A 12212-nucleotide genomic window follows, 5' to 3' on the forward strand; every position below is an offset into this window, starting at 1 on the left:
CACACACACACACACACACACACACACACACACACACACACACACACGCCTGTGTCCTTAAGCAAGTCACTTAACCCCAACTACCCTACCTCCCCCCCTACAAAAAGCAAAAAAATAAAATAAAATAAATTTAAAAAGAGAACTCAACAATATACCACAAAGATTGCAAAAATAACCAAATTATATTTGTGCCCAGAATGTAAATTAGGTTCAATATTTGAAAAATTATTATAAAACTAGTTGACCATATTAATAACAACAATCATATGATATCAACAGATATAGAAAAAGACTTTTACAAAAAACAACACATTTCTGTTCAAAAAAATAAAATACTAAAAGAGACAGGAATAAATAAGCTTTTCTTTAACATGACAAATAGTATATATCTAAAACAAAAAGGAGGCACTATATATAACAGTGATAAACTAGTGGCATTTCAAATAAAATCAAAGGTGAAATAAGATTGGACTACTTTATTCTCAGTGCATATAATGCAATAATAGAGTTGTGAATTGGCCCAGTAATTTTGAAAAATAATTTGCTATTATAACCAAAAATCATTTAATTCTGCATATCCTTTCACTTAACAATACCACTACTAAGCCTATTCCCCTGAGAGATCAAAGAAAGAGAAAAAAGACCCATATATGTAAACATTTATAACAGTTTTTTTTGTCTAGTAGCAAAAAACTAGAAACAAAGGAGGCATGCACTATTTGGAAATGATTGAAGAAACTATGATATATGAATGTAATGGAATACTACTATAAGAAATGACAAAATCTCTCCCACCTCATTTGAAACCCCTTCCCTCTCCCAGCTAAATCCCACTTTCTTCTACAAAAAGCCTTTCCCAATCGCCCTTAATTATAGTGCCTTCCCCCTAATGATGATCTCCTATTTATCCTGTTTATGACTTAATTGTACATGATTGTTTTCAGGTTATCTCCCCTATTAGACAGTGAGCTCCCTGGAGTAAACAATGTCTTTTGCCTTTTTTTGTGTGTATTCCTCATTTAGCACAGAGCAGTACCTATAACTGGAGCTTAGTAAATGCTTGATGACTGACTGAAAGGGTGTTTCAGAAAACTCTGGAAACACTTTTCTGCAGAATGAAGTGAGCAGAACTAAGAAATCAATTTTAAAAATAACAATCTTGTTATGAGAAAAAAACTTTTAAAGACTTGAAAACTCTGATCAGTGTAATGAACAACCACAGTTCCAGAGTGTGGATGATGACGCATCCTATCTACCTCCTAACATAGAAGTGATGGACTCAAGGTGCAGAATGAGAAATATGTCTGGTTTTATGGACATAAATAATGCAGGATTTGTTTTGCTTGATCGTGTATGAATATATACTTCTTATAGGGGTTTAATTTTTCTTTTTTTTTTAATAGGGTGGGAGGCAAGGGAGAGAGGAAACAGATTTTTGTTCATCTTTAAAAACTTAATTTAAAAATAAAGAATAGGGGGCGGCTAGATGGAGCAGTAAATAGAGCATTGGTCCTGGAGTTAGGAGGACCTGAATTCAAATCTGGCCTCAGACACTTAAAACAAAAACTAGCCATGTGACTTTGGGCAAGTCACTTAACCCCAATTGCCCTCCAAAGAGCAAAAAAAAATAAAATAAAATAAAGAACAGTCTAACTAAATTTAGACTAGTCCACAATCAGAATATTAGGCAAAAGTACACTGATTTTTCTGGAAAAAAAAAATCTGAAGACTTTTTAGTAAGACATGGAGAGGTTTTTATCTACTTCAGTGAAAGAAATAAACAAACCAATGAAATCACAGATCTTTGTCAGCACTATACTTAGTAGTACTATCACCATCACTATTTATAAGCAATTTAAATATTTACCTGATGATGCTGAATATTTTTTATGTTGCATGAAAAGTTCTGGTAAAGCTGAAATTTACTGACATCTTTCTCTCTTTCATTCTTAGATGACACCTTTGCCAAGGATGACTGGATGCAAACATACCTACGTGAGCACCTATAATGCACAAAGAATAAGCAGTTAAAAATAAATGTACCAATGGAATAGTAATAAAAGAATATTAGTAGCTTATAATAGTAGTCAAAATACTAAAGAATTATTTTAAGCATTGTCTTTCACATTCAAAGATGATGTTCAATTGAACATTTTTTGTGTGTTTGTCTCAGCTTTTGTGTGTTTTGTCTCAGCAACTGGAATGGGTTGTGCTTCTCTATTTATAATCTCACCTGGTCCCTCTTTAGATCAATAACAGGCCTGGATGACTTTAAGGATATCATTCACAGCCATAAAATTTATTAAAGACAACTAATCTCATAATTATACTGATAAGCAATAACTAGTATTTCTATAACATCTTAAGGTTTGCAAAGCATTTTACAAATATTATCTCGTTCTATCTTCACAACCACCTGAAGCTAGGTGCCATTAATATTTTATAGATCCATTTTATATATAAGGAAACAGAGGCTAAAAGAAGTTAAGGGACTTGGCCCTGGGTCATACAGCTAAGAAGTGTCCAAGGTCAGATCTGAACTGAGGTCTTCCCAACTCCAGGTCCAGCACTCTATCCTGACAGTCTCTTGTAAAATATCTTGTTTCAGTAGCCTCCTTATCATCTAATACCATGATTAATCCACTTAAAAGTAATGTCGCTCTTCCTTTCTCATTCAGCCGGCCAAGATGCCAAAAGGGAAGAAGGCCAAGGGGAAGAAGGTAGCTAGGGCCCCTGCTGTAGTAAAGAAGCAGGAGGCCAAGAAAGTGGTCAATCCTTTGTTTGAGAAGCGTCCCAAGAACTTTGACATTGGTCAGGACATCCAGCCCAAAAGGGACCTTACTCGATTTGTCAAATGGCCTCGGTACATTAGATTGCAGCGTCAAAGGTCTATCCCTTATAAGCATTTGAAGGTTCCGCCAACAATTAATCAGTTCACCCAAGCTTTGGATCGTCAGACAGCTACTCAACTGCTTAAACTGGCTCACAAGTATAGACCATAGACAAAGCAAGACAAGAAGCAAAGGCTGCTGGCTCGGGATGAACAAAAGGCTGCAGGCAAAGGAGATGTCCCCACTAAGAGACCACCTGTTCTCAGAGCAGGTGTTAACACTGTTACTACCCTGGTAGAAAACAAGAAAGCACAGTTGGTAGTGATTGAACATGACATGGACCCCAATGAGCTAGTGGTCTTTCTACCTGCCTTGTGCCGGAAAATGGGGGTTCCTTACTGTATTATCAAAGGTAAAGCAAGCCTCGGACGCTTAGTTCACAGAAAGACCTGCACAAGCATTGCCTTCACACAGGTTAATCCTGAAGATAAGGGAGCCCTGGCTAAGCTGGTGGAAGCCATCAAAACCAATTATAACGACAGATATGATGAGATCCATCGTCACTGGGTGGCAATGTTCTGGGTCCAAAATCAGTGACTCATATTGCCAAGCTGGAAAAGGTAAAAGCTAAGGAACTTGCAACCAAATTGGGTTAAATGTGTATTTGATTTTCCCTATGTAAAAATAAAAATTTAAACAAAATGAAAAAAAAAAGTCTACTCTTATGCTGCAGGAATCAAAAAGAATATATGAGAAAGGTTCTGATACAAATTTAGAAAACTTTAACCAAATAGCATCAATATATGAAAACTATTTGGAAATGTTATTCTTCCCATTCAACCCAGTAAAATGTAAATTTACACAGTATCTGAGAAGTTTCTAATGTTCAGACAAACCTCCAGAAAAAAACAATAGATATCTATACCAAAAATGAGCTCAACAAAAATAAAACACATGCAAAAATATAAAGTTAAATGATCAATGTCTGAGAGACAAAATGACATTAGCGTAAAGATATGGCCTCAAAGTCAGGAAGCTCTAGGTTCCAATTATGTCTCTGACACCTGCTGGCTCCATGACCCTGAGCAGATCAGAGCTGAGACAACTCCTTAAAACTGTTAGGCAATGACCAGGAGCCAATCTGGGTTCATAGAGGGAGTTTCCTCATCCAAAGTTCCCTAGACCAATGAAATCACAAGTCTGATTTAAAGGCAGAAAAAAAAGTCCACTCTGAATATAAATTTCTGATATGAATTTATCTTCAAAGGATTATTATATATAATATAATATAATCATAACTCTGTGCCATTGGCATTAATCAAAGGAGACCTAACAGCACAATCCCACAGAACAAAAACCCATAATGTAGAAGAACAGCATACAGTTTCCTGATGAAATCCAGTGTGTCTTTATCTTTAGCAAACATGTCAGCTAAGATATGCTGCACTCCCATTTCGATCTCCTGGAGAGTTGAAAGTCCTTTAGAAGGAAAGTTGGAAAAAGAAAAGAAACATAAAATATTTTTCAGAGCCTACATGCAATTAATGAATTTATAGTCCAAAAAAATCTAAAAGACAAATTTAAACTCATATTTAAAACCCCCTGTTCTAGTTCTAGCTTAATGTAACCAAACAATTACTCAAGTCTAAAAGTTTGGCACCTAGATAAACAAGATCTACAAGAAATTCAAAGCTAAAGAAGTAAGCATTTCCCAAAAACAAAAAATACAATCTCCTGTCATAGTAACTAACTTTCTCAAGCTCTTCACCCAACTACCAAGTACATTACCATGAATACATGGCTAAATGTGTTTTAGGAGAGAAATAAGAAAAGAGAAATTTTGAGAGGTAAAATTAATTTATACAAGGTTGATCCTTACAAAGGTAATCATGCATAGTGTTCCTCTGAATGGACACCAAAGAATTCAGAAAAAACCACTGGTGGTGGGGAGGGAAGAAAAGGGTATGGGATTTCTGTAGGAACACAATGCCAGTCAGATGGACCTCATTACAATTTGCTGATGGTCAGCTATATCTCACCCTATTTGAAAAACCAATGAAATCTGTTTCTTACATAGTCGAGAATAAGACCAAAAAAACAGCACTGGAAAGGTAGCTGATTATATGAGAGAAAATGCATAAAGAATCAGGGTAGCAGTGGCAATAAGAACCTTTCCACTGAAACTTTATTTCTCTTGGTTTAGATTACCATTATTGATCCCTCTATATTTCTAATTGCAAATGGGGGAGAGAGAAGGGAGACAAGGACAGTTATTTATATTGCTGTTGTACCTGTTCTGTGTACCCACTCACCACTAAACCATAAGTATCATCATATGCTAGATATCAATGTCTAACAATACTGTCTCCCTACCAATGTCAACTTAAAGAGATAGAATTATGTAAACTCTAACCACTGTGGACATAATTTGCAAAACAAAGTACTTTTGAGAGCAAAAAAGGCAAAATAAGTTCAAGTTTATCAGATTATCAGAAAAAAAATAGAAAGAGGATAAATTATGGCTATTTAAACCCTCCAGCATTCTGTACTGAAAATAAATGCCATGCCTTGATAGAGATTGTTCTGCTCAGAGCAGATAGCTCTTAATGCCTGGTTATGCACTACCACCTCTAGGCTCAATTATGATGGGAGCAATTACCTGGCAGTAACTATGCTGCAGGAAAAATGATTAATTTAGTGTTCCAACTTGCTGGAAAAGAGTGAACTTGAAATTAAGATAATCATAAAATAAGTAAGTTCAAATTCTGTCTTTGCTTCTCACACCAAATTCACTTTATCTTCTCATCATTTGATTGTATTTTTCTTCCCCCACTCCAAAAAAAGACAATATGTATGTATTAATATACAAAGAGACAACATTCTACCAAGTTTATACTGCCAGAAGCAAAAGAAAATTCAGTCTGCGCTACCTTTCTGAAAGGTTCAAGACAGAATAGTGGCATTTTGCCATCAGACTTCCCTCTATAAACTTGTAACTGAAATTGGAATTGGAACTTCCTAAGAAACTTAACCACTAGACCAGAACCATCTTCTCAGATTGTTTAATCTTACAATTGTACAGTGTGAGTGTGTGCGCACACACACGCACACACATAATACCTCATTTTCCAAGGGTTCTTCTATATCACTGTCTTCTCTTTTATTCAAGGTAATGGAGAAGAAATGGGGGAGGTGGAAAGTTGTACTTTACCAGTAAATTTATGATATAGATAAAACTGATTTCTATGCCTAAGATATATTCCAAATCACAATGTGGTACATAACACTTACCTTTCACATTGGGTTTCACAAAGGAGAGCAGATTAAGTGTCCCTGGATTTTCAAGTAGTGTCTTTGCTGCTCCTTCTAATCCTAGTTGTTTGGCTCTTTGAGCCTTGGTACCTTTGCTACCAGTTTTATATGGGGCTGACTACAAAGGGAAGATCAGAAAACATGCCTTATTATTCCACATTGAAAGAAAAAAAAGCTTGAATTAGTCATCAAAATTCAAAATAATCATAATATTCTACCCAGAGAAGCCCTTAACTACCCTTTCCTTTTTCCCCATACTCTTTTTTTCAAAGAAGATATATAATAAACACTAGTTGATAAAGGTGACAATTTGAGGCAAGAACAAAACTGTTGTCTTTTCCCTCTGAGGGCTAGTGTGTAAAAAAAAAAAAAAGACAAATCTCAATTTTCAAGGAACTCTTGAGTTTGTGGATTTTTCCTTGTTAAGCCTTCTCCTTCCTGTTCCTTGACTTCTGTCTTTTTGCTGTGTTAGTTAATTTCTTAAGAGGTCTAGCAGAGATGAAGAAAAAGAAATTCTAGGAAATGTTACTTAATGTTAACCCTGAAGGTAAAAGAAAGGGTCAAGTAGAGAAAGTAGAAGTTAATAATTCAAACAAGGTTTTCAAATTATGTATGCTTAATTTAGTCTGACCACCTCTAACAGGCGTTTCAAATGAGAACTGCCTATATGTTTCCCTTCCTAATCAACACCAATACTTCCTACACATTCCCCTAATATATTCTATCAAAATTCTGATAGAAAGCAGCAAAGCCCATCATCTTCTTCAACATTCCTTGTTTGTATGAACAGTTTGTTACCATTAATGATATAAGCTTATGATTTCTTCGGCTCTGCCTTGAAAATTCAAAAGTCACTTGAAATGTGTCAAGAAATGTAGTTGATCATGGAAGCTTTTTTTTTTCTAGTAATAAGCAAGAACTACAATGTTGGTTTCATCATGAAGAATCATTTATTAGTTCCTATTTGTATGCAGTGTTGTGCTGGACTTTGCACAAAATAAGGTACATACTGCATCTCTGCCCTCTGGAAGCATGCATGCAACCTAGGAGAGATCAAAGTGCTACCAAGAGCACAGGAGATAAAAATGACTCATCACGTCTGATTCTTTGTTATCCTATTTGGGGTTGTCAGAAAAAAAACTGGAGTGGTTTGCCATTGCCTTTTCTAGCTCATTCTACAGATAAGGAAACTGAGGCAAACAGGGTTAAGTGATTTGACTATAGTCACACAGCTAGATTCTGAGGGCACATTGGAACTCAGTTGTCCCTGACTATAGGCCCAGAGCTCCATCCACTGTGCCACCAGACTATCCCACAATAAATATTAAACAAAAGCTTATTTTTCATAAAACCCATTTATCTGCATGCAATTCAAGGATAAATGCACTGCCAAAATAACAACTACAAAACCTTTTTATTCAATGGGTAACAAATGCTCTCAACCTTCAAAGACTCTTAAGGTTTCATCTGTCCTATTACTCATTACATAAATAAAAGTCAAATAAATTGGCTTCCAGATGTCCCCTTTCTCATTAACACCAGTACAAAAGTAACCAAGATACATTAAGTTTGGCTCTAATCAACCCCCAAAATCTGCACTAGGCCACAACCTGAACCAAACCTATCACTGGGTCTAATCAAAACTGGGCAGTTGGGGTGGCTAGGTGGTGCAGTGAATAGAGCACCAGCCCTCGAGTCAGGAGGACCCGAGTTCAAATTTGACCTCAGACACTTTTTAAAAAACCAAACCTAGCTGTGTGACCTTGGGCAAATCACTTAACCCCAAGTGCCTTCCAAAAAGCAAAAACACACACACACACACACACAACACACAAAAAACTGGGCAGTAGAAAACTGAGGAGGGAGATTAAGTGCCACAAGTAAAAAAAGAAAACAAAAGCCTACAATCTCTACCATAATTTTCATTTCATTTGATTTTTTTTTAAAGAGTCCAGCTATGTTTTCTGCAGGTAAGCAGGCAAGAAAGGAAGAAAAGAAGATGATATAAGGAGCAGTTAGAAAGTGATAGGATAATATAATTATAAATAATTCATTTCAATTGAACAAGTATTTTTTAAGCACCTATATGCCAGGTACTATGCTGGAAACTAGGAATACAAAAACAAAAAGGAAAAGAATCTCTGTCCTCAAGGGTTATAACAGCATCACACAGTGCTTCATGACTTAGCATAACACTTCATATGATCCTGACAATAACCCTATTAGGTAGATAGTACAAATATTACTATCCTCAATTTACAATTAAGTGTATTGTGACTAAGAAAGTTTAAGTGATTCATTCATTAACACAACTAAAAATGTCAAACCTAGAATTAGAACCCAAGACTTCTGAAACCAAGGGCAGAGTTCTTCCACAGTAGTGGGATTCCAAAGGATATTGGGAAATACAATTGGGGATAAAATAAACATGATAGGCCAGATGGACCCACTACTGTCTAATGATTTTAGAATGTTGTTATGCACAGCTGATTTAAGAGCCTAGAAGCCAAACCCTCTTATATGTCACAATTCAGAAAGAAGTCTCAGGCCTTCCCCCATTCAAAAAGTGATTCTGCAATCTCACTTCCAAAGCTTTGGTCTAAAGATATTAGTTCTCCTGGAATTATGTCTACATTTTGACCCACTCTATGGAGAAAATATCTGTTTGAAGATGTATACTGAAGTAGTGTAATGGGAAGAGTACAAGAATAAAAGTCAAAAGGACTACATTCTACAGAATAAACAGAATTTTATCAATACAGAATAATACACACACACACAATTTTTTTAAAGAAAGAAGAAAGAAAACAGAATCAAAAGTGGCAGAATTTTGGAAGCCAGAAAGGGTAAATAGAACAAAAACATCTTATTGTCATTTTTGTTGTTTCTTAATTCTTTGGGTTCTGCCTTTTTAACAATTATAGAGCCTAGGTAAGATTTAATCTCTCATTTTCTAGATCTTTATCACTTTTTGCTCAGGGTCATGAAATACACACACACAGAGTAATACCACACACACAACACAGTAATAGGACAAATGAAACCTTAGTGTGTGTGTGTTTATGTGTGTATATTTAAAAAAAGAAAAGGGATCTGATGCCATCTCTACCATCTCTATGTAACTATGAGTTTCCTCATCAGTAACATGTACATAATAAAACCTGAACTACCTTCCTCACAAAGCTACTGTGAAAAATGTGCCTCCAGAATTCTGAAGGTCTAGAGAAATGTGAGTTACAATTCTCCACATCTGCCTCCATGTGGCAGTCACCTCTTTAACCTGAGCATATTGTACAGAATCTTGAAAACTGTAGGCAATTAACAAATATCTACTGAATTTGAATTTCAGTCTGTAAAATGAGATATTACATTTCATAATCTCTAAGGTCTCTTTTTTCACTAACATGCCATAATTCCTGTTTCTTCTTAATCAAAAATTCAGAAATAAAAAGCTGGCCTGAATTTGAGGAAAGAACAAGTTTGCTATTTCAAGTCCTGCATTAAAATCCCAACAGATCAATCCCCAGAAACTGGATTCTGTAGTATGAATTTCTTTTAAGTAAATTCCCAACAATAGCAGTTATTTCTTAAGCAAGAAAAAGAAACAAAGTACTTCTTACCACATGGTCTAATTCTTCTAAGGTTTTACAATTTAACAAGGATGTTAACAAGGATTCTGATAGTTTCCCTTCCTTTTTAATCTTCTGAATCGTGGCATGAGTCTTCTTTGCAACAATCCTAAAAATGAAAACTATTTATTACACAATAACAATGTATTCCAATAGCTTTATTTTTTTTTTTTTGTAAACCCTTGTTGTCAGAGAACTTAATTCCTGATGGGAGTCACTGGAAAGTTGAGGGGTCTGGGTCCCAACTTTTTTTTTTGAGGGGGGAAGGCAGGGTAATTGGGGTTAAGTGACTTGCCCAAGGTCACAAGGCTAGTAAGTGTTAAATGTCTGAGGCCTCATTTGAACTCATGTCCACCTTCACACCACCCTGGAAATACTCAAAACTTACAGCTCCCCAGAACTAGCTCTGAAAATAAATGTACGAAAAAGCCTGAAGTTTGGGACTATGCCTCCCCATCCACCCCCCCACCCCACCCCCCACTCCCCCCGATGAGCAGAGGCAACTTTTAACATAAAGTTTAAAGGCAAGAAACAGCCTGGAAAAATGGGCAAACAAAAAAACATTAAATTTGATCACAAAAAGCAATACAGTGACAGGGAAGACCAAGAAATAAACTTAGAAGAAAACTGTGCAAACAGCTACAAAGGCTAAAAGAAAAACGCTGACCCAAGCCCAACAAGAATTCCTGGAAGAGTTGAAGAGCAAGAATGGCAGAGGAAAAATTGGGAAAAGAAATGAGAGTGATGTACCAAAAAAATATATATTAAAAAAGAATTAACAGCTTTGGTCAAAGAGGCACAAGAAAAAAACAGTGAAGAAAATAACAACTTAAAAATCAGGTTTGAGGGGCAGCTAGGTGGCACAGTGAATAGAGCATCGGCCCTGGAGTCAGAAGGATCTGAGTTCAAATCTAGCCTCAGACACTTGACACACTTACTAGCCATGTGACTTTGGGCAAGTCACTTAACCCCAACTGTCCTCCAAAAAGCTAAAAAAAAAATTAGAATTGGTCAAGTGCAAGCTAAAAACTGCAGGAAACATCAAGAAACAATCAAAGAAAGTCAAAAGAATGAAAAAATAGAAGAAAATGTGAAATAGCTCATGGGAGAAACAACTGACCTGGAAAACAGATTCAGGAAAGATAATTTAAGAAATATTAGGATGAAAGCCACTATCAAAGAAAGAGTCTAGATACCATATTTCAAAAAATTATCAGGTAAAACTGCCCCAATATCTTAAATCCAGAGAGTAAAATAGAAATTAAAAAGAATCCACCTATCCCCTCTTAACAGAGATCCCAAAATTAAAACTCCCAGGAATATTACACCCAAATTCCAGTGATCCCAGGTCAAAGAGAAAATAATTCAAACAGCCAGAAAGAAAAAATTCAAATATCATGGAGCCTCAGTCAGGATCATACAAAATTTAGCAACTTCCACATCAAAGGAGAGAAATAAAAGTGAAAGTAGAAAACAGAAAGGGGAAGGAATGATAAAAGAGAGGACAGATTAAGAGACACAGTGGTTAGAAGCAAAATAGAATTTAGAGGAGCGATAGGACAAAAAAAAAAGAGAGGAAAAAAAGAAACAGAAGAAAATGAGACGGAGGGAAATATATAGTAATCATAACTGTGAATGCTGATAGCAAAATGCTGATGTTGATAAAAATGCTGATAAGCAGAATGGATTAAAAATCATAATCCAACAATATGTTGTTTACAAGAGACACATTTGAAACAGAAAAGACTCACACAGAGTTAAAATAAAGGACTGGAAATGAATCTAATATGTATGCTTCAGAAGTAATTTAAAAAGGGAGGGGGAACAATCAAAATCTCAGACAAAGAAGAAGCAAAAATAGACCTAATCTAAAGAGACAATCAGGGAAACTACATTATGCTAAAAAGTACCATAGATAATGAAGCAATATCAAAATTTTTTACACTAAGTTTCTCTGATAAAGGCCTCATCTCTTAAAAATTTAGAGAACTTAGTCAAATGGATAAGAATACAAGTCATGGGAGTAGAAGCAAGACCTCTGCGCAGCTCCAGCTTCCACCTTCCCCAATCCATGTAAAAAGGGGACTCTGAACAAACTCTGAAGCTGCAGAACCCACAAAATGACACAGAGAAGCTAACCTCCCGCTGAGGACAGCCCAGCAGGCCGCAGGAATCAGCCATCGCAGCACTCTGTGAGCCGAGCTCAGCCCCACAACAAGGCTTTAGCCCCAGGGCGGGCCTGACCAGCCTGACCAGCCTGACCAGCCTGACCAGCCTGACCAGCCTGACCAGCCTGACCAGCCACGAGGGACTCCAAATCAGCAGCAGCTGTGGCCCCTTCCAGATTCACAGATGCGAAGGACAAAGTGAGAAGTCAGTGCAGCCTAGACTTTGGGACCAGTAAGTGGGAGTGCGGTGGCTTTTGCCCCCGGGGCTAGAA

At 36.4% G+C, this 12212-nt stretch overlaps 1 protein-coding gene and 1 pseudogene across 5 annotated transcripts in view; one reads left to right on the top strand and one right to left on the bottom strand.

Moving 5' to 3' along the window:
- SRBD1 (S1 RNA binding domain 1) overlaps positions 1-12212 on the bottom strand; it is a 338878-nt gene that overhangs the window by 298899 nt on the left and 27767 nt on the right. For all 5 annotated transcript variants that reach the window (XM_069071621.1, XM_069071620.1, XM_069071622.1 and 2 more), the window contains 4 exons: positions 9764-9881; positions 6123-6261; positions 4214-4310; positions 1868-2003 (listed from right to left, as the gene is read on the bottom strand). In XM_069071621.1, coding sequence (XP_068927722.1) covers positions 1868-2003; positions 4214-4310; positions 6123-6261; positions 9764-9881 — 490 coding nt within the window. The remainder of the gene's footprint in view (positions 1-1867; positions 2004-4213; positions 4311-6122; positions 6262-9763; positions 9882-12212) is intronic.
- Positions 2070-3545, top strand: LOC138148925 (large ribosomal subunit protein eL8 pseudogene; annotated as a pseudogene).

This window comes from Petaurus breviceps, unplaced genomic scaffold (genome assembly GCF_028583685.1).
Source record: "Petaurus breviceps papuanus isolate PSGF00001 unplaced genomic scaffold, PetGlider_PUasm1.0 90842, whole genome shotgun sequence".
Lineage (NCBI taxonomy): Eukaryota > Metazoa > Chordata > Mammalia > Diprotodontia > Petauridae > Petaurus > Petaurus breviceps.